The sequence below is a fragment of the Chelonoidis abingdonii genome, chromosome 19 (genome assembly GCF_003597395.2).
Source record: "Chelonoidis abingdonii isolate Lonesome George chromosome 19, CheloAbing_2.0, whole genome shotgun sequence".
Classification (NCBI taxonomy): domain Eukaryota; kingdom Metazoa; phylum Chordata; order Testudines; family Testudinidae; genus Chelonoidis; species Chelonoidis abingdonii.
The window spans coordinates 42,355,398-42,378,662 of NC_133787.1; the positions used below are offsets into that span (position 1 = coordinate 42,355,398).

The 23,265-nt window shown below is 47.1% G+C and overlaps 1 protein-coding gene across 4 annotated transcripts in view; it reads left to right on the plus strand.

Annotated features, from left to right (window-relative positions):
- ZFHX3 (zinc finger homeobox 3) overlaps positions 1-23,265 on the plus strand; it is a 263,648-nt gene that overhangs the window by 105,311 nt on the left and 135,072 nt on the right. For all 4 annotated transcript variants that reach the window (XM_075073615.1, XM_032780945.2, XM_032780946.2 and 1 more), the window contains exon 4: positions 1,779-2,010. In XM_075073615.1, the coding sequence (XP_074929716.1) occupies positions 1,779-2,010 (232 nt within the window). The remainder of the gene's footprint in view (positions 1-1,778; positions 2,011-23,265) is intronic.

A 23,265-nucleotide genomic window follows, 5' to 3' on the forward strand; every position in this document is an offset into this window, starting at 1 on the left:
CCCTTTCCCCAGTGTTCTGGGGACTCTGTGTCTGAGAACTGACAAGTTTCATTTGCTGATCAAGGGGGGGAAACTGTCCTCCACTGGCACTGGCTGGTTTGGCTATGAGATCTGTGTTTGGGAGGGGGATGCTGTTCTGTAGCTTGCTTTGAATTACTTGAAAAGGAGGGTGTTGCTAGTGCACTTAGTCTCTGGCTATTAGGTTTGGATGTCTGTCCCTACCTACGTCCAGCTCTACCAGGTCATCCTATATCTTTCATCCATTTCCAAGGGAATGGAACCTGAGGTGGTAGGCATTAAACCTTCTCTTTACAAACAAAAAACCCTGGGATGCACATACTCAGCAACTCTGCTCTCATGGGCTCTTTCCAAGGTTCCTTGGAATTCATTCACTGCAATCAAGGGCTGCTTCTGTTTTAGTCTTCTAAGTTTTAGTTGAGCATTTATCAGACGTAATTCTGTTTGTTGGACGTAAGATCAGAGCTCCCTCTCTGATTTCCTCCCTGGAACAGCTTTATTGAGAGAGACTCTTGCAAATTCCACACTTGGTTGTGAACAGTTTTTAATGTTGGATTGGTCATTTTCTTTCAGTGAAAAGGCTTGATCTTCGTTGCTGCTGCTATACTGTTCCACCACATGCTTATCTCCCTGAAGACTTTTCAGGGAAGCAAAGAGTGGGAAGTTCTGTTTTAATATCCACAAGTGCAAGGAGACATGGATTTCAACTTTCTCCATCATTTAACACTTTTTCCCCTTATCTTCTCCTCTCCCTGTCTTGGGACAGCCCCAATCCGTAACAACTGTAGCCTCCTGCAAGCAAGGGAGAGGAGCACTGAAGCACGATGCACATGGGTGGCCCCCCGTCAGCCTGAAAGGTTGTGTGGTCACATCAAATCCCCTGTGTAGCCAGGCCTCCATGTGAGGGACACAGCAGAGGAGGGATGGAGGGACTCAGTATCTGCAGGGATGTGTGTGATAGAGGGCTCACTTCTTTCACATGTATGATGCTCAGCTCCAGGACTTAGTACTTCCACTTGTGATAGTGGACAGCCACGAGCAGTGAGTTATTGATGGTTTGTGTGGGACTTCGGATCAAATGTGAAGGTTGACCCTTATGATCAGTTATAATCGCGGGGTCTGCAGAGATGGTTTTCGGTGGGATTCAGTGGCTGAGAATCAAGAGCTTGTTCTGTACTGACCTGACCACTGAAACATCATCTCACTGCAGTGCAAATAGTAGCCCTTCTCTTGGTTCAGATCCACCCTTCAAATGCTCTTTTCCACCAGGCCTGTGAAAAATAAACCTTGAGAGAGGTACAGCAACAGACGCAGTCGTTTTAAAAAAGAAACTCTGGAGTTCTTGATGGCCCTTTTGGTCCTCCAGTGCAGTTTGGAGCTGAAGTGTTTTATCTGTACTGTTAGATTACAGTCTCCTGGGGGCAATGACTGTGTGTTTTAGACAGTGCTGAGCATTAATAAAAAAACCAAACCAAACAGTCCTGTGCCTACTTGTATCGCTCCTCTGCCCAAAGTCTGCCCAGCCTTGCTCTAAATGCCATTGCTGTCAATCCGTACAACAGTGCCAGGAAATCCCCATTCATGGTATGTTCATAGTACTCTCCACAAAGGAAATTCTTGCTCTTGTCTTGTTCAAGGTGTGTTCCTGCTCCCAAGTTTCCAAGAAGTCTTTCTGCAGCTTGAAGTGCAGCAGCCCGAATAGGCTGGAGATGGGTCACTTTCTAACTCTGTCACTCATGTCTTTGCTTTGTTCTTCACAGCACCTTCAGCATCATGAGAGCGGGGTTGAGGGCGAAAGCTGCTATTATCACTGTGCCCTCTGTAACTATTCCACCAAGGCCAAGCTGAACCTTATCCAGCATGTGCGCTCCATGAAACATCAGCGTAGTGAGAGCCTGCGCAAACTGCAGCACCTTCAGAAGGGCCTCCCTGAGGAAGAGGAAGACTTAGGTCAGATCTTCACCATCCGCAAGTGTCCAGCTGCTGATGCCGGTGAGTGGCATTTCTTAGCTATGGCTATTGAGTAGTGTATGTTCTGATATTTGATTTGGAGAGTTAAAGAGTTTGTAGAATTTTTCAGCCAGCTTCAGAATTTCCTTGTCATGGTCTCTCTTCCTCTTTCAAGGTGATAGTTAGTTAGTATTTATTACAGTAGCCTTACAAGCCCCAGTCAGGCTCAGAGGCCCACTGTGCTGGGTGCTGTACTGACACACCAGAAAACGTAATCCCTGCCTGAAAGAACTTACAGTGTTGGGCCCCGACCCTGTGAAGACTTGAACATATGTTTAATTTCATACGTGCGAGTTGTCCCATGGGCTTCAGTAGGACTAACTGCGTGTGTGAAGTTAAGTACACATGTAAGTCTTTTCAGACTGGGACCTAAAATAGCTAGGGAATAAGGGGATGAGGGATAAAAATCAAATTCAGTCAACTTTCATAGGTGGATGTTTTCCTTTTTTTCCAGATAATTATCAATAGGGCCCTACCGAATTTACAGTCCATTTTGGTCAGTTTCACAGTCATAGGATTTTAAAAATCACAAATTTCATGATTTCAGCTTTTTAAATCTGAAGCTTCAGTGTGCTTTATTTGTTGGGATTCTGACCCAAAAAGGAATTGTGGGGTTCTCACAAGATTATTGTAGGGGTGTAGTGGTACTGCTACTCTTTCTTCTGCGCTGCTGCTGACAACGGCGCTGCCTTCAGAGCTGGACAGCTGGAGAGCAGTGGCTGTTGGTAAGGAGATCAGCTCTGAAGGCAGAGCTGCCGGCAGCAGCAGTGCAGAAGTAAGAATGGCATGGAATGGTGTGTCCACCCTTACTTCTGCACTACTGCTGGTGGAGCACTGCCTTCAGAGCTGGACACCTGGCCAACAGCCACCACTCTGTGGGTGCCCAGCTCTGAAGACAGGACAGAAGTAAGGGTGGCAATACCACAACCCCCCTAAAATAACCTTGCAACCCCCTTAACTCCCTTTTGGGTCAGGACCCCCAGTTTGAGAAACGCTGGTCTCCTCTGTGAAATCTGTATAATATAGGGTAAAAGCACACAAAAGATCAGAATTCATGGGGGGAGACCAGATTTCACAGTCTGTGATGCATTTTTAATGGCTGGTTATAAATAAGGGTCAGCTATGCCATGTGCCCCTCGCATCCTCATTCACTGATTGATTTCCTCTGGGTATTGCAGCAGAGGTGGCTGGACAGGTTTGGAGGAGGAGGGGATAGTGGCCTACAGACTGGTTCTGAAGGAACGTTCCATGTGTAAGGAGCAGTGTGGAAGAAGGCACAGTGATGTTCGTGTGAGACTCTGGCAGGGAGCTGGAGGAGGGGTTCAACAGGGTGCATAATTAGGGATGGCAAGAGAACAGGAATTCTGTTTCACAAAAGTTTGTTGAGGTTTGGACATTTTGTGTTCTGTATTGGAATGAAACCAAGACCTTGCAAAACTATGTGTGGGGCCCTTAACATCCCAGAATAGCCAATAGTCAGGACACTCACCTGTATTATGGGACATACAGGTTCACATCCATGTTCTGTCTGATTCAGAGCAGGGTCTTGGGGGGGTTTCCTACGTCCAAGTGAGTGCCTGGGCCACTGGACGACTGGCTGTTTCTCTCTCTTTCTCTCTCTGCTTTTGACCAAAAATTCCATCCTGGGCCTCAAAAACCTTCCCGATGAAAGTTTTTTGTTTTTGACTAATTAGCATTTTTGTTTTGTTTTATTTACGTATTTGTGGAAAGATCCCTGACCAGTCCTATCATAGGGACTGATCTCAGGGTGCAGTCATCAAGACAGGGTAAACATCTGGATGAACGCTTACATTGTGTGGATAGAGAAAAAATACACACCTTAGAAATGTGTTGGTGGATGAAGGGTTTGGTGGTTGCTGATATACATGTTGACCAAAGAGAAACTAAAATGCTTGAAAACACCTGAATAAGCAAAACAAAAGATCTCAAATCACTAAGGGTTAAATATGGTTTTATAACTTGAGTAACCAGTCTGCAGACTCAGGGGTTCTGTGGGGGTCGAGAGGAGGGAATCAAACTCCTCACAGTTCACAATAGCAGTGAAAATACACTGTGGTCTGCCACCCCACCGCTGGGGCTACAATAGAGGCTGCAGCTCCTTGGCTTTCTTTTTGTGGGTGAAAGGAGATTGCTGAAGGCGATCTCGTGCTCTACCAGAGAAGACCTTTCAGTTTTCTAGTACAACGTATTGACTTGTAATAGACAACTCTATGTATTTTTTGTAGCACATGTGAGTTTGTTAAAGGTGAAATGGAAAAGAGAAAAAGAATGACTTGGGCCCTTTATGCTACGTAAAGAAGGGTTGAAAGGCTTTTTTAAAGAAACACATTTTCTTTTTCTTTTTCTTTTACTTTTACTTTAGAAGTGCAGGACTTACCTGTTTTTCGTGGAAGACTTTATGAATGCATGGAGAACTGTTAGGATTATGACATCACAGTAGGGTGACCAGATGTCCTGATTTTATAGGGACAGTCCTGTTCTTTGGGTCTTTTTCTTATATAGGCTCCTATTACCCCTCCCCCCCCACCAACATCCCAATATTTCACATTTGCTGTCTGATCACACTGCATCACAGGTACTGAGGAAGCGGAACCTGACTAGCTGAGAGGGAAAGGGAATTTTGGAGTGTTTAAATTTGTATTTTTTTCAACACTTATTTAACTAGAAGTCTTACAAACATTGGGGAAAATCTCCCTTTGTTAAAGATTCAACAATCGTAGCTAGTCTAACCCCCTGCCAAGATGCAGGATTTGTTGTATCTAAACCATCCAACAAAGATTGCTATCCAGCCTCCTTTTGAAAAGCTACAGTGAAGGCTCTTCCATGACCTCTAGGCAGCCTGTTCCATTGGCCTATTGTTCTTACAGTTAGGAAGGTTTTCCTGAGATTTAATCTAAATCTGCTCTGCTGTAGGTTGAACCCGCTGCCTCTTATCTTGCCCTCTGTGGCAAGAGAGAACAACTTTCTCCATCTTTCTTATGGCAGCCTTTCAAATATTTGAAGACTGCTGTCATGTTCTCCCCCCTCCCCGGTCCTCTTTTCCAAACTAAACATACCCAATTCCCTCAACCTTTGCTCATATGGCTGCTTTCCATTCCTTTGATCATCTTTGTCACTCACATCTGGCTCCTTTCTGGTTTGTCACCATCCTTTCTATACATTGGTGATCAAAATTGGACAGGGTACTCCAGCTGAAACCTAAGTAACACTGCTAGAGCCGTAATATCATCTCCCAGGACTTGTATGCTTTGCCTCTGTTAATGAAACCTAAATTTATTTATTTTTATTTTTTTTGCAAGAGTATCACACTGTTGACTCATGTGATACACCACAACTCCCAGATCCTTCTCAGCAGTGCTGCTGCCAACCCAGTTATCCCCCATTCTGTATTTGTACACTGGGTTTTTATTCCCTAAGTGTAGCACCTTATGTTTATCTTTGTTGAATTTCATTTTGTTGTCTGAAGCCCAGTTCTCCAATTTATGAAGATCCCTCTGAATTTTAGCTCCATCCTCCAAAATGTTTGCAACCCACCCCCAACTTTGTGTCATCTGCACATTTGATCAGTATTCTCTCTCCCTACATCCAGGTCATCAATAAAGATATTCAATAACACCAGACCCAGAACAGATCTCTGTGGAACCCCACTTGAGACCTCCCTCTAATCTGACATCATTCCATTAATAGTTACTCTCTGTTTGTTGTTTTTTAACCAGTTATGTATCTTAATGTTAGTTCCGCCAAACCTGCATTTCTCCAGCTTACTTATCACAGAATATCAGGGTTGGAGGGGACCTTAGGAGGTCATCTAGTCCAACCCCCTGCTCAAAGCAGGTCCGATCCCCAACTAAATCATCCCAGCCAGGGCTTTGTCAAGCCGGGCCTTAAAAACCTCTAAGGAAGGAGATTCCACCACCTCCCTACGTAACCCATTCCAGTGCTTCACCACCCTCCTAGTGAAAAAGTTTTTCCTAATATCCAACCTAAACCTTCCCCGCTACAACTTGAGACCATTGCTCCTTGTTCTGTCCTATCAGAATGTCATGTGGGACTATGTCAAAAGCCTTGTTGAAGTCCAGATATATTATGTCCGCCGCATTCCCCCTATCCACCCCACCAGTTACCCTATCAAAGAAGGAAATCAAGCTGGTTTGGCATGATTTGTTTTAGTAAATCCATGCTGGCTGCTAGTGATGACCCCCTTCACCCTCCAGGTATTCGCAAATTGAATAATGTATACACTGCTGTAGTAGCTTCCCAGGTATCAAGCTCAGGCTGACTGGTCTATAGTACCCCGGCCCCTCCCTTTCCCCGTTTTTGAAGATGTGCTCTACATTAGCCCTTCTCCAGTCTTCCGGGAGCCACCATTTCAAATCTTGGCAGAGAGCTCTCACTCCATATCCCTGGAGGTCTCCCTGGAAAGCACCAACAAATAGGAGGGCAAAACTTGACATTCCTAATGTTTCTAGGTTCCTAGTTGGAAAAAATGCAGGGGGAAAAAAATCTCTTTACCTAATAAAGATGCAAAGGAGGAGGCAGCTCCTTTTGCAGGTCACCTTAATGATTTGGAATCTTTTCACTTTCTTTACAGCAGGGGTCGGCAACCTTTCAGAAGCAGTGTGCCGAGTCTTCATTTATTCACTCTAATTTAAGGTTTTGCGTGCCGTAATACATTTTAATGTTTTTTAGAAGGTCTCTCTCTTCAAGTCTATATATTATAACTAAACTATTGTTGTATTGTAAAATAAACAAGGTTTTCAAAATGTTTAAGAAGCTTCATTTAGAATTAAATTAAAATGTTGATCTTTCGCTGCCGGCCCGCTGCTGGTCTGGGGTTCTGTTCACCTAGGCCGGCAGAGGGCTGAGCGGGGCCTGCGTCCGGGACCCCAGCTGGCAAGGGTCTGTCAGCCAGAACCCCAGACCAGCAGCAGGCTGTGCATGGCCGGTGGCCAGGACCCAGAGGGCTGGGGGCAGAGGGCTGGAGTCAGGGCTGGGGGCTGGGTATATGAGGGGGTGTAGGTGTCAGGGCAGAGGGGGTGCTGTGTATGGGTGAGGGAGCCAGAGTCAGGGCTAGGGTGGCGGGGGGGATGAAGGAGTCAAGTAGAGGGCTGGGTATGTATGAGGGAGGTACAGGGCTCAGGGCAGGGGCCTGGGAGGGTGCGGGGCTCAGGGCAGAGGGCATGGTGTGGTGGGGGTCGGGGATCAGGGCTCAGGGGAGAGTGCTGGGTGGCTGCCCCCCTAAAAACTCTCAACCCCGCTGCTCCTTGTCTCCTGACTACTCCCTCCTGGGACCCCTGCCCCCCAGGACCCCATCCCCTATCTAAGCCTCCCTGTTCCTTGTCCCCAGACTGGACTCTACCTCCTACCTGTCCCCTGACTGTCCTGACCCTTATCCACACCCCCATCCCCAGCCAGACCCCCGGGACTCCCATGCCTATCCAACCACTCCCTGTCTTCTGACAGGACCCCCAGAACTCCCGACCCATCACCCCCCCACCATGCAGCCAAACCCCTCTCCCTCCTGCTCCTGACGGACCCAGAATCTACCCATCCACCCCCCCACCTGCCCCAACCATCCTTCCACATCCCGCTCTGACAGGACCCCAGAATGCCGACCATCCAACCGCCACAGCTCTGTCCCCCTGACCACCCCCTCCAGAGACCCCTCACCTTAACTCCCCCCAGGACCCTACCTTTTCCCAGTCCCCTGATGCCCTGACGCCCGTATTCACCCCCAGCCCCCTCCATAGACCCGGGATCCCATGCCCCATCCAACCCTCCTTCGCCCACCTCTAACCCGCCCATTCAACCCCCCCTGCTCCCTAGTCCCTAATGGCCCCCACCCCTTATCCAACCCCCCCTCCCCCAGCCCTGGGCCCCTTACCATGAGGCTCCACACAGAGCTAGATATGCTGCTCCGTGGGAGCGCACAGCCCTGCCCCTCCGGTTGAGCGGGGAGCTTATGTGCCTCCCCGCAGAGCCAAACGCTGCCCCGCGGGAGCACGCAGCCCCAACCCCCAGAGCGCTGCGCGCGGCGGCAGGGCTCCAGGGAAGGGGATAAGGTGGGGGAGGGGCCGGCAGCTTGCTGCGCTCGGCCCTGTGTTCTGGCCCGGGAGTGCAGACCCCGCAGCATGCCATGCCGGGAGATTGGGGCCATTTGCCCACCCCATGCGCACAGCTATGCTTCTGCTCCCTGCCCCCGTGGGGGAAGTAGAAGGCAGAAGAGAGCGCTCCGGGCTGGGCAGGATTTTTAGTGGCACGCTGAAGTCCTGGCAGGCTCCAGTGTGCCATTAAAAATTGGCTCGCGTGCCGTCTTTGGCACGCGTGCCATAGGTTTGACGACCCCTGCTTTACAGTTTTAAGAAGCCTCTCAGCCAAACTTTGAGAGAAGTTAATAAATACTGACAGCCTGAGGATTCTTGTTTGCCAAAATGTTAGGTCACCCCCCATTAGAAGACCCTGCTCATTGGGTGTGCTCCCAGAGTAATAAAGCAACTGAGTTTGCATTTGGCTGAGACTGTACAAAACCAAAATGAAGAATGGATAATTTCACCATCTTTCACTTGCTTTTATGCCCATAGAGAACTGAAGATGAAGGTGCCCTAATGGATGATAGAGCATGGCCCCACTTCTCTGTATGACAGTGAAGAGAGGCCCTGGCTAGTATCTGGGCTGGAGGTTGGTTATTTAGTTCTCCCTAATAAGTGATCTCCTTTTCGGATCCTAGGAGCTACAGACCAACAACCCCGACTAGGTCTCACCTAGCCTGGAACTCCGGGGTTAGGGCAGATTGTTCCATGCAGGGTGTGCTTCAGGATCTTGTCCAGTTGAATTTCCAATGACACACTGCCTGGGGCTCCCATCACTCTGGTGGAGGTCATTGCACAGTGTGGTGGTGGTCTCTTAAAGGACGTCTACATAGCCCATGGTAGTGAGTCTCTGAGCCTGGGTCTGCAGACTCAGGCTCAGGCCACTGCACTAACAGTAGCTCCGTAGACCTTGCATCTTGGGCTCTGTAGCCCATCTACCCTTCCTAATCTGCAGGGCCTGAGCTCTTGCTCAAGCCACAACTTTAAAGCAGTGTCTCCAGAGTTGATTCTGGGCCTACAGACTGTCCACCTGAGTTGGCAGGGCCCAAAGGAAAGGAGATGTGTGTAGCTCCTCAAGCCCATTGCTGACAGCTAAAAATAACAGATAAATAATAATAGCAGAGCTAAGCAATGACTGAGGGGGGCACTTCAGTATTTCAGGAGGGAGGAGAGGAATTATTCGACAGGTCCAAGGGGGAATATTTATAAATGAAGGGATGAAATTGAACAAAAGAAAAAGTTGCCTTCTCAGTTACCTCAGACTATAAGGGTACATCTACACAGCCAGTGGCAGCCTGTGGCTTCAAGCCTCCAAGCCCCAGTCAAGTCAGTTAAGGCTGACAGTCTAAATCCAGTATCAGCTCTGGAGATGTGTTCACCATCATGTTTCTGTGCCTGGCGTAAATGGTACCAAGGTCCCTGGATCTGGCCTAGTCAGCCAACTCTATTGAAATCTGGCGTCCCTTGACACTAAGAAGCCACTTGTCAGAATGGTCCCTGGATCCATCCATGTCGACGAGTCCAGAGCTGAGGATCTGACACCATCTACTCTTGAGAACCACTTACCAAATATGTCCACATGAGTAGCACTGAGCTCCCCGGATCCATCCAGGTTAACCAGTGTGGTCTGAGGGACTGGTACCATTGACTCTCTGTGTTTAGCACAAGCAGCTTGGAAGGCCAGAAGGGACCACTATGGGCATAAAAGCAAGATCTAGCCTGATCTGTATAACACAGCTCATCAGCACCAAGCAGATCTGTCCGGGTTGACTGAATCACACTTTTCACATGTGTAGAAGTATTTCAGCGTAGGGCATATGTCAGCCTGGGAAAGCTGTCTGTCTTTCCCACTAAACCTCTTCTCTCTTCTCCTTCTACACTTTATTGCAGGGTGTGTTCATCCACTCACAGGGATTATTTCACTGTCATTCTGATGTAGATGACTCTCAAATCTACTTTGTCCAGGCCCACATCTAAGCCTGTGTCTCAAATGCTTTCTTCTAGGTGGCTTGTCATTTGCTCAGATGCTCTCTATCTGCACCTAAACTGTCCCGCTGTACTCTCTTTCCCCATTCTCCTTTACTGTTAAAACACCCCATCCTTTCTCACCCGGGCTCAGAACTTGGAAATTATGTTTCACTCTTTCCCCTTATATTATGCACATCTAAGGACTATATACATTTTTCTATTTCTTTACACCATATCAGAGATCCAGCTTTCCCTTGCCGGCCTGACAACTAAACCACTGAGCCACATCGGAATTATTTTCAGTCTTAGCTACTCAATCTTCCTCCTATTTGGCCTCACTAACGTGCACTTGGATCCCTTTCAGGATGATCCAAATACCCTGCCACAGTTATCTGTCTTGACAGTTATTCAGACTTGGTCGCAATTCACTTTCGGTCCCTCTGCTGACTCCTCCTTAAGAACTTTAAACTCCTTGTCCTCACCTTCAAAGCTTCACCCCCAATGACATCAGTCTCCAGTCACCCTCTGCTCTGAGCAATGTCATTCCCAGTACCCTGTTTCCTTCTCCACCCCCATTTCCATACTGTCTCACCTGTTCTGCTCCTACATGTGGAATATCGTTTTGAAATCATTTCTCCAAGCCACCACCAGTTCTTCATTCAAGACTCTTTTTCAAAGCACCTTCTTTTGTAAGACCCAGAGAATGATTGTATAACTTGGTTTATTATAGAATATCAGGGTTGAAAGGGACCTCAGGAGGTCATCTACTCCAACCTCCTGCTCAAAGCAGGACCAATCCCCAACTAAATCATCCCAGCCAGGGCCTTATATAAACAACAAGGAGTTCAGTGGCACCTTAAAGACTAACGGATTTATTTGGGCATAAGCTTTCATGAGTAAAAAACCTCACTTGTTCAGGTGCAACACCAGACTCGTTTTTGTGGATACAGACTAACACGGCTACCGCCTGATACTTGGTTTATATAAATTGAACAACAAGCCTCCACACACAATCCTCCTGCTAAGATTTCCCAGGGTGGCCTGTGGTCTCTGCCTGCCTGTCCGACTGTAAGTGCTTAGGGGAGGGGCTGTTATCTTCATGTATTGTGCAGCACTGAACCAATAAATAATAATGAAGAGTCTACTACAGTGCGTTTCTGTGCAGGCTAAAGCTGTGTTCTGTTGTTCCTCTGCCTATTAATAGCATTCAGGTGTTGCAGCCATGCTTTGTGTTTGCATGTGGCTTGCCTGTGCTCAGGTCTTATGCTGAACTCGAATCTGTGCTGTGGAGTAGTCAAGGTGAAAGGAGTGGCTGTGGTGGAATAAGTTAGCAGGGCCCTTAGACAGAGGGAGGGAGGAGGGATAGCAAGGGTGCTGTGTATCTGGAGCTAATTGAAATACTAATATCGTTTCACAGGAAATTTCTAAATCCTTTTTTGTTCTGAAATGGAACAAAATTTTAAAATCTCCTGCAAAACAAAAATCTTATCATTTTCAATTCAAAACAAAGTTTGTGAATTTTGACCCAGAGGAAATGTGAGTCACCATTTTGAATTTTCTTCAGTGCTTCAGTAGGCAAGAGAAGGAATGGGTACGTTGTCCCTAGGCATTATTTGTCTTCCTAGCTCTCTAAGGCAGTGACTCTCAACCTTTCCAGACTACTCTACCCTTTTTAGGAGTCTGATTTGTCTTCCATACCGCCAGGTTACATCTCACTTAAAAACTGCTTGCTTACAAAATCAGACATAGAAATACAAGAGTAACACAGCGCACTAGTACTGAAAACGGCGTGCTTTCTCATTTCTACCATACAATGATACAATAAATAGGTTGGAATATAAATATTGTACTTGCATTTCAGTGTATCGAGCAGTATAAACAAGCCATTGTCTGTATGAAATTTTAGTTTGTACTGACTTGGCTCGTGCTTTTTCTGTCACCTGTTTTAAAACTAAGCGAATAGCTGGGTGAGTTCATGTACCTCTTTGAAGGCCTCTGCGTACCTCGTTGAGAACCACTGCTCTAGGACAGGCACCACCTGCCTGCGTCTGTGCAATGCCCTGTATGTCTGAAAGCCTCCCCTCATGTAAATAATATATTTTCCTGTCTCTGCCTGGATGTGTTTGTGTGCACACCTAGGTATTTGTGGGCTCTGTTCTATGGGCTGGTTTGCACGCACTTATTTCTGTGTACAGGGGGTAGTGTGGGTGAGGCACTGAATTATGTGTATGTTGTAGGAAGTGGTTCAGAACAGGCCACCTCCCCCCCCCCCCCCCCCGAGTGGCAATTTTGTTACCATAGCCTCAGTTCCTCTAACTATCCAATTAAGTCCCACATACCTAAGAGTTTGAATGATCATTCTCCCCTATGGGGTCTGCTTTAGTAAGCCATTCCAGTTGTATAATTGATTCATTTGGCCCTCTCAGGCCCAAACTATTTCTCCCTAGACAGCATGGTTCTCCTCAGCACTTCATCGTGGAGGTGCAAGGTACTCTGCAGTCATCCAGGGCTTGCTCACCTAGGTGAGCCTAACTCATCTCATAGGAAGTGCCACCGCCATGCTTCTGTCACATGACCCTTAGTCACCTGACTCAAGCACAGGCCGGAGCGTGGGGCCTGTTGGGTGTGTCGCAGGCCCAACAAAGGGGTAAGATTATTAATAAAACCTTTGTTCACAGTTACAGCATTAGCAGCTGAGTGTGGCCTTGGGCTTCGTGTCAAGTTACTCTTGTAACAACCACCTTCAAAAAAAATCTTTTAATCCTTTTTATTAGAGACCCAGGAAAAGAAGAGAAACCAGTTATAAAGCATTTGGAATGTAGTGTCCAGGAAGGCTTCCTTTTAAATAATATTCCTTACTCCTTTTCCCTTCTGAGGCTGGACCTGTTTCATAGGTTTTAGATGGTGTTGCCAATGGTGTCAGCTTTTGTGAGGAAAAGAGGAAAAGTTAGCTTTGATGATCTGGCACTGTTGTAGTTGAAGTTGATCCTGTTTAATTTCCATAAAACAAGACATGAATACAAAAAGGGAGAAACAACCAAAGCAAAGACAGGAGAATTTGTGTAGTGTTCTGCTGCTGACTTCCACTTGCAGCTTCGCTCCTGGAGAAACACAGGCCAAGCACAGGGTTTTACCAGCCACTCAGAGTATGTCTACACTGCAATTATATGTCCACAGCTGACCCATGCCAACTGACTTGGGCTTGCAGGGCTCTGGCTAAGGGGTTGTTTAATTGCCATGTCAGGGGTTCCTGCCTGAGCTGCAGCTCCAGCTCTGGGACACTTCCACCTCACAGGGTCCTAGAGCCCAGGCTCCAGTCTGAGCCCAAATGTCTACACCGCAATTAAACTGCCCCTTAATCCGAGCCAGCTGGCATGGGCTAGCCACAGGTGTCTAATTGCTGTGTAGACTTACTCCCAGCGATGGCAAACTTCTGCCAGTGTCAGGAATCTAGCACTGGCTCACAGCAGTCTTGCCAGAGGCAAAGTTAGTTGTCTTGGCTGGCCAATCTGGACTCTTGTTAGACAGAAGACAAAGGGAGAGATGGAGAAGAGGAGAAATAAAGTAGAGAATGAAAATGACACATGAGGGCGGGATGACATCAGGAACCAAAGTGTCTCACCCCCAGGTATCATTCAGGATGGAGTAGAAGCTGGTGGAGGTGGTGATGATATAATCTGGTTTTCTCTCCATGGCCCTACGTGATCAGGATGTCTCTCAGAATCAGAACAGTGAAGGCCCAGTGAATGGTGCCATGGTGGATCCCAGTGTCTCAGGGCCGGCGCTTCCATTTAGGCGACCTAGGCATTCGCCTAGGGCGCCAGGATTTGGGAGGATGGCAGACTGCTCCGGTGGATCTCCCGCAGGCATCCCTCTGGACGGTCTGCTGGTCCCGCAGCTCCGGTGGAGCATCCGCAGGCATGCATGCGGCAGGTCCACTGGAGCCGCGGGACTGGCAAGCCTAGGGTGCCAAAAACCCTTGCACCGCTCCTGCAGGGTCTCAGGAGACAGTGGCATTTGCAGCCATGATGGTAAAGCTTGCTTCTAACCAGTCTGCCCATCCCACTGCTCCCCTTAAGTGACTTCCAGATAAGCCATGTCCAAGGCAGGGTTGCAACTTCATCCCATTAAAATTAATCAGTTCTAACACAGTTTTGTCATTTCAACTATAAACACTTCTTCCTTCTCTAGACTCTTCCAGCTCGTTGTCCTGCCAGCCCATCACTTTACCAGGAGTTTGGAAAGACCCCTGATTACAGGTCTTCTAACTTTACAATTCAGTGTGTACCAGTCTACTTGGTGCCAACTTTTATTACTTTTACAAATAGTTTTATATACCAGGCCAAGCTGGACTTTCGTTTCCCTGAATAACTTCGATTACTGGCCTGTGCACAACAGACTTTAGTGCCTTGCTGAGGCACAGTTTGAATGGTGGGATTATTACCTCCAGTTTGCATGTGTGCAGTTGGTTATTTGTGTATATCAAAAAAGGGATGTATAACACCCTGTGTTTGCATGTAGATATTTCCATGCGTCTGTGTCTCAATCTCCTGATGGAAGAGAGTTCCTGATTTGGCTTAATTAGTCCTCTAACAATCTACAAAGGTCAGGGCCAATTGCTTGTTTGTTTGCATTTGTAATTGTGATAGTTCCTGATTGCACATTATTTGCAACTCATTCCCTCCCACCCCTTACAGAACATACATATACTCCCTCTCTCCCACCAACCCCTTACAGCGCGCACACACACACGCGCGCACACACACACACACACAGCTGATGATACAGACCTCCCAGGAACTTCTGTGCCTACCATGGAAAAGAGTTTTGGGAGCTACAGTCCGCTTCCTGTGGAGGGGAAATGAAGCCACGGGCAGAAAAATTACACAGACGTCGGGCAAGAAACCCAAGCCTCATTATCTGGGAGCCTTCTTGAGCTGGATGACTTAAGACCATTATGCTTTTCTGCTTGCTCTGTGCAGAGTTTGCTAATATTGTAGCAGATAGGAAGATGAGCTCATGTGGGATAGTCAGTTAGTGTTGCTGACCAAGAACAGTGCATCTTAGGGACTAGGAGATGCTTTTCTAGCTTGGGTATTTTAGGGCACCCCTCTCTATAGTATCTTAGCACATCTCTGGGCTTCTGCTGTGGCTGGTATTTGTCGCTCATTGCAGATGCATTTGTTTGCTGTCATCCATGGGCCAATTTGCTTTTAATCCTGACCACTTAACAAAAAAATTCCCTAAACAATGATGAATGAATAGAGAGAAGCTGATGAGCATGGGAAACAGAACTTCCGTAGGCTAGCCCCAGCTTCTGTGACATTAATTTCTGCAGGAGATAGTGACAACAGAACTCAGCAGTAAATTTAAACTCATTCTTTCAGCCTAGCTCTCCCCAGTAACTCCTGCATACCTCCCCACACATAGATCTCACAGGCAAAAAAATCCCTAGAAACTAACCAAGCTACTGTTTTTACTGCTGGGAAGGAAGAGTGAAGGAGGAGTGTTATTTCTATGTGCAAAAGATCTTAGATAGTGTGGTGGTAGCACCATGCAGTGGCGGCTTCAGGCACCAGTGCTCCAAGCGCATGCCTGGGGTGGTAAGCTGCGGGGGGCACCCTACCGGTTGCTGTGAGGCAGCAGTCAGGCAGCCTTTGGCAGCATGCCTGCAGGAGGTCCGCCGAAGCTGCGGGACCGGCGGCAGTTCGGCGGCAGGTACACCGAATCCATGGGACCGGGGACCTCCCGCAGGCTCACCGCTGAAGGCAGCCTGCCTGCTGTGCTTGGAGTGGGAAAAAAGTTAGAGCCGCCCCTGGCACCATGTAAGTAGACAGGGCATGACAGAGATCAACATAAAAACTATTTTTGTCCAACCTGTGAAAGCATCTTTTCCCCAAAAGCTGAGGTACAAAACAAGCCTTTTTAGTGCTCATCTCAGACAGTTGTTCTTGAAGCTGCCAACACTTGGTGTGGAACTGCCGGATTGGTGTTTTATCGATGTAAATGTAGCTCAGTGTGTTGTGTTCCCCCTGTGCCTGATCCACGAAGGATGCGAGTCTGTTACAACCCCATATATAGCCTGGCTCTAGAGACTCCAGCTTTTAGTGCTGGAGGTCCCTGAGGTCAGTCATTTTTGAATGCTAGCTAAACATGTCCCATTCTGATCCGAGCATTAGCAAACACCCAGGGACCTGCCTTTCTCCTCAGACTCAGAGTGGAATGGCTGCCAGCAACTTGGATCATTATCTCTAGATGTAGAAGTCTTAACCACTGAGGAGCTCTTCTGTTCCCAGAGCAACTGAGAAGGGGGATTCTGGATATGTCTTCACTGCGCCGCTCGCCCCCCCCCCCCCCCCCCCGGGGGGGGGGGGGGGGCGGGCGGCCGGCTATCCGGGGCCAACCGAGGCTCCCCCTCCCCCCCCCCCCCCCCCCCCCCCCCCCCCAACAACAACAAAAGGTGTTCTTACCTTGGGTTAAAATAGCAGTGAGGACATGACAATGCTTCTTTTAACAGTTTACAACTCGACTTAAAGGCTCTGGGTTGAACTTGAGCTGCTAAGCTGAAGTAAAAGCAGATTTGCTGTGTATTCACTGCTGTTTTAACCAAGTTAGCTACCCACACCATCCACTCTGTCCCTCTTGTTTGGTAGCCGTTTCCTGGATTACACGTTGAATGGACAGGGCGAAATGCTGGCAGCTCACAGAGGCTGTGGAAAGCCTTCTACCCAGCTGGTGTAGGCAGAGGCAGGTTTAGAAACGAGCATCCCTGGCCCTCATATCCTGGGGGAATGGGACCACCATATACGGCATTTCCAATTTGTAGGTGTCAGTGACGTATACGAGCTAGATAGTATTATTAAAGTAGGGCTGCAACAAGTGCGTGCTTTGAGTGGAAGTTTTACATCAGTCTAGTCTCCCCACTTGCACTGTAACCTTCTAAGGCCTTGTCTGTGCTGGAATTTGCCGATTCCTGCTGTCACCGTAGGTGCGCTGGTACCAAGTTTAGACAAGGTAAGCTGCAATGTTCACCAGTGCAGCCTATCCCTACTTGCAGTATGGGCCCATCCCTAATTTTGCTAATGCCTAAAATCTGTGTCTCAGATTGTAATTAAAGGTAAACTGCCCCCATAACCAAATGTAAGTATTTGGCCTGACCAAACAGAGGCAATGGAGGGTTTTAGAGAGATTCAAAAGAGTGGGATTGTCATTGTCACACCTTTGTCTGCTGTCTATGTGGAACTTAGTTCTGTGCACACAGGGCGCTTAGAAACTTCCCAGTGGGTGGAGAAACTTCAGTGGCTGCAGTGGTACAGTGCTCCCTGGGCAGAGGAATTTCTTTTTCACCTCGCCCAGGGACACAAGATATTTGACTAAATTCTGTTTATTAGCAATGTGTAGGCAGGTGAGCAGCTCTTCCAAACTGATTGCTCTGTCTAAACATTACCAGTAAAGAAAATTAAGTCAAATCTCATGTGTGCACATATAAAGTGCAATAGAAACACCTCTGTGCAGGATAAGGGCCTTTCAGGGCAGAGCTGAAGTCTGTTGGTGAAGCAGAGCAGAAGCCTCCTTGTCTTCCTTGTATGCTGCTTTTCATGACTGTTCAGATTGCTGTCTTCTCCCATTCTCAGGCCTTGTCTTTGCCCCGTGGATCTGGAACCGTCTCCCCTGTCCTGTGCACTTGCCAGTCTTATTGTCCTCCTCCAAACCAGCTTCTTTCAGTGAGCATCCCTATCACTAGCTACCTCTCAGATGCTCTCTCCTTCCCACTTCCAGGCCTGCCCAGGATAGATTAAATCTGTCTAATAGGACAGTTCAGACGAGAGCCCAACCCTCTGCACAAACATCAAATGCTCTCCCAGCACTGCTAGCTTCTTCCCTTATTTTGTCATCCACTGATCTTCCCCTATCCCAGTGTTGTCTTTCCTCAAACGTAATCTCTAAGTTCCTTGTGGCAGGAACCTGTGTTTCTATCTGAAGTGCTGTACACTTGATGCCATGTAAATACAATCAGATTATTGGTACATAGACTCTAAAGATTTGCTCTAAAGTCGTTGTGAATGCCCAGGCTGTGCAGCGTACTGGAGACTGGACTAGAAAGGGCTGCTCTGTGTGTCCTGCCATGCGCCGGTTGGAATGGAATCGAAGAGCTTGCTGCAGCTGGGGCGATTGTCTAGCTTTGGTCTCTGAAGAGGAAATCCTTTTCTCTTGCCTCCTCAGCAGAAGATGAGGAGTGAGAAAAGCTATTGTCCTATTTTGAGGAAACATTCACTCTTCAGTGCAGTAACATACATGAAATAGCAACAAAGCACACTGCTCTTGGCAGTATGTGTGTGCGCTGATGAAACCTACACTTCCCCTTTTCCTGCAGTGTTTCTCATCCTTGTACCAAAGCCCCAGGACACCCCCATACAAGATTATCATGTCTTCCAAAAAAGGTTTCATTTCACTCCCGTTCCTTACGCCATAAGAAAACTTGTTGCTTTAACCTCATGTCATTCTATTGGGATCTCAAAGCCCCATTTCTCCAAGTTGTTCTTCCATTTCTGAAGGGTATCATGCCCCAGGTGTGACTCTCAGCTGTCTGGCAGGCCCACATAGACAGCTCTGCTCTGCTCTGTGTAATCATATCCTTGAAGGGACGTGTTCAGACACCTGGCTGATTCAAAGGCTCCTCCTTGATAGAGAAGTGGAGAGAGAGATTTGTGACTGTTATGTTGCTTTTGCTTTAGTCTTTGTACTATTGTTTCACAGTCATCAAAACTGGAGATTTTTTTTTTTTTTTGTGGTTAAAGGGCAGGGTGGCTGCTGACAGGAACGTCTGTGAGAAACAGAGTTTGAGGACATGGGGAGACAACAATTCCAGGTCCCACAGGAAAACACACTAGGATACAGACTAACACGGCTGCTACTCTGAAACCTGTCATTATACCAGGCTCAGTTTGTTTAGAAACATAGGGGAACTTGCTTGTCTCTGTACTTGTTCTCCAGCGTGATCTACCCACTTGTCTGCCTTTTCTGCCCTTAATTTGGACAAGATTATGCAACACCTGGCTTCTTCTTTCTCTTCTTGCAAGAGGCTCTGATATGAACACAGAGATGAGGCTGGCTGCTGAGAGTAGAGGGACAACATTTGTTCCTCTTTAATATCTGGCAGAGGCACATTTCCTTTATTATTTTGATTTTGGTTCTTGAATTTAAAGAAAAGAAGAGCAGTTGTGTTCCAGAATCCATTTGACCAGCCAGCAGTGGGGAGATAATCTCTAAAGGATATGAAAGGTTTAATAATTTTAATTTTGTTTTTATTAAAGTTTATCATAACTTTTTTCCACGTGCCCTGGTAAACATGAGAAGAGGATGGAAGGAGGAATATAAATATGCACAACCCCCCCAAGCATTCACTTAATGAAAGGCTCTAATGGGAGGCGCCTGGCGGGAAGGAAGTGGTTAGATAGCTGGGCTATGGAAGGCAGACCAAAGACACGCTGTAATATCACTGAAACGTGGCAGGAATCTCATAAACTCCCCATGTAGCTCCAGCAGATACTTGTCACCAGGAACTCATGGCTTTCATTAAAGAGAAAGAGAGGAAGCTCTGACTGCTGACTTGTTCCAGAATGTTTTTCTTGTTTGGCTGCATCTTAAAGCCTTTTCCACTTAATAATAATAAAAAAAAACCCACCAGCTTACCCAGCGGATGCTACAGTGAAGTGTGTTGGGAAGATCTGAGGTCCCTCTACTGGGCTTTTCTCGTCAGCAACCAGCATGAATTTGTCTCGCTCCAGTTCTAAAAAGCTAATGAGATTAGGTTTGGGGTTTTGCTTTGCTTTGGTGCTTTTGTTTTATGTTAACATTGGAGCCCTTGTCCCCTCGCGCTGATAAGTAACTAATGGACTAAATCTGGGGGGTAGGGCACAAGAGAAGAGGGCTGTCCCCTGTGTAATGGTGTGTTCCAGCCCTATGGAGTGATCGTTGCGTGGAAGTGACCAGCAGCTGAGCTTGGTCAATGCTAGCAGACTGCTGGGCCTGCGTGCTTAGCAGAGGACAAGAACTCTAGTTCAAAGCAAGTGTTTTGTTCTCCTCTTGAGTAGAGTCAGTCTCTATACCGTGTCAGTTCCCTCTGCACACACTTCCGAAGATGGACTGTGGCCCTATCTGAAGCTGCAGCTCAGCCCCTTTACTTCATTCTGGTGTCATAAAGGAACAAGAAACCAGACAGCTCTCTCAACTGAGAAAGTCCCCTGATGTAAGGACGCTTCCACCATCCTACAGGGCCAATGGAATGGTCCTGTGCTGTGCTCTCTTGGCAAGCTCCAATTCAGTCGCATGCTAAATGTGTGCTGGGGGAGGCAAGAGGTGTGTGGGGAGAGACAAAGAGTATGGTCAGAATGCACCGATCTGCCAACCGGTTTCTTGGGGATCATTGTAGCCAAGACATATTGCCCCCTGGGTACTGCATCCAGATTTAACCGTGATATTTGTTCTGAGAAACCTGAAGTTCTCTCGTATTACTGTCCATAGCGATATAATAGGATCTTCAAGTGCATGGTACTCTACAGTCCCATCTCATTCAGTCATGCAAACTCACTCAAAGAGCATTCACAGCTGAAAATACATTTTGTTGCCTTTTAACAGAGAGCTGTTCTTTAAAATGGCTAGTTGTCTATAGAGCAGGAGTTGTGGCTCCATTCTAGCTCTCTGGGACGCCCAAGTACAGGAGGCAGCCCCAACATAATATTAGCTGTGACAAATCTTGTCCCTCTGTATTGACCTTCAGCTTCTCTGTCAAACGTGTGTATCTGCCTCTTGATCTGAAAGGAGTTGTAAAACCTTGGAGCACAGAACACTCTCAGACTCCTAGCTCTTGGTGAGCACATGGACTTAAGAACCTAAGATCGGCCAGACTAGGTCAGACCAAAGGTCTGTCAGCCCAGTATCCTGTCCTCTGACAGTGGCCAATGCCAGGGGAATGAACAAAACAGGTAATCAGCAAGTGATCCACCCTCTTTCACCCATTCTCAGCTTCTGGCAAACAGAGGCTAGGGACACCATCCCTGCCCATCCTGGCTAATAACCATTGAAGGACTTATTCTCCATGAATTTATCTAGTTCTTTTTTGAACCCTGTTATAGTCTTGGCCTTCACAACATCCTCTGGCAAGGAGTTCCACAGGTTGACTGTGTGTTGTGTGAAGAAATATTTCCTTTTGTTTGTTTTAAACGTGCTGCCTATTAATTTCCTTTGGTGACCCCTAGTTCTTGTGTTATGAGAAGGAGTAAATATCACTTCCTTATTTACTTTCTCCACACCAGTCATGATTTTATAGACCTCAATCAAATGCCCCCTTAGCCGTCTCTTTTCCAAGATGAAAAGTCCCAGTCTTATTAATCTCTCCTCATATGGAAGCTGTTCCATATCCCTAATCATTTTTGTTACCATTTTCCAATTCCAATACATCTTTTTTTTGAGATGGGGTGACCACATCTGCATGCAGTCTTCAAGATGTGGGTGTACCATGGATTTATATAGAGGCAGTGTGATATTTTTTGTCTTTGCCAAGGAAGCCCATTAGTATGTGTGCAGGATTTGTTTTATTGCACGTTTGCTTGTGTGTTCGAGGGCTCACTTTATTTGTTTGGACTACCTAGCAGTATGAGATGCAGTGAGAGGAGGTGGACATGTCCATGTCTTTCTATGGACAAAATTGAGATTTCCCTTGTATGCTGCGGGGTGTTCTCTGGCATGGTGCATCATTCATGTAACTCCATTTTCACCACTGGTCCTGGGCTAAGGGGTTTCTCCAAGAATCACTTTTACCCAGCAGTTCTCAGTTTCCAGTGGAGGGAAATGTTTAAGCTGGGTGGCAAAGGAACAGAAAGAAATGGCCCTTCAGAGAATCAGTGCTGGCACAGTATGCCGCTACTATTGTATGCAGTGGTGTTGGCACCACACAGTCGCATGGAGAAGAAACCTCTTCTGCTGATGTGGGGAACAGAAGAGAATGTCTGTCTGAGACTATGGTGATGGGCCCCACATAAGGACCAAGATAGGGCAAATTTAGAGTTCCTTTCTTGTACCAAGGCTGTGGCGAAAGGAATCCAGAACAGTGATTCTCTTGGAACTTTGTGTTTCCTGAATCCCTATAAAACGAGAGTGAGATGTCTGTGATGGGACATAAATAATGTTAAGAATTATTGAACTATTACCCTCAACAAGGTATTTGTGTTAGTGCCAAATCAAAGAGAGAGAGTGCCCTGGTGCAGAGCCAGGACTGGGTTTTCAGACAGTGTTTGTGCTTCTGGTTGGACACGTGTGTCCTTTTTAGTGGAGTACTTCTGGCTGGAAAATGTTCTATTTCCCACCATTATTTTGACTACTTTATAGGAGATGAGGGGGGTGGGGAGGATGGCAGGGAGGGAGGGAGTTATGACTCTGACTTTCTTATTAGTTTTTATGGACCCAGTGGACTCCAGCCCCATTTACTTTGCTGTGAGTGTGCCTGGCTGCACACAGCAGGCTCCTTGAAGAAGTTGTGCTTTTCTATATAGAGAGCACATCAAGGTCTTTAAAGCGTATGACATCAGCAGAACTATTTCAACCAAACTAGCTTCATTCCTGGATGCTGAGCCCTTACTTGATGGTAGAAATGTGTGTCAGTGGAGAAGAGAAGGTAAACTCATGCTTCCTTGGTGGAATCATTTGGGTCAGGCATTGGCTCCTTGAACTCATCAGGTGCTTTCATGTGGTGGTGTTTCCTCTTTGCCATCAAACAGGACTGTGAACATTATACTGGCTTTCTGGTCTGCAACGCTCCTCATGGTAGACATTGCAGGGCAGGCTCATCTTGTATGTCCACCTGGGGTTGTTATCTGCCATTGGTTGCCTCTCTACTGCTGCCTGAGTACTTTCTAAAATAAACAGTATGATGTTCTCTCTCCTTTCTCTGTAAGGTAAAAATCCCTGTCCAGTGGTTTAATGCTTACACCGATAATGAACAGTTACTGCATAGTATCAGAGGGGTAGCCGTGTTAGTCTGGATCTGTAAAAGCAGCAGAGAATCCTGTGGCACCTTATAGACTAACAGAAGTTTTGGAGCGTGAGCTTTCGTGGGTGAATACCCACTTCGTCAGACGCAGGTAGTGGAAATTTCCAGGGG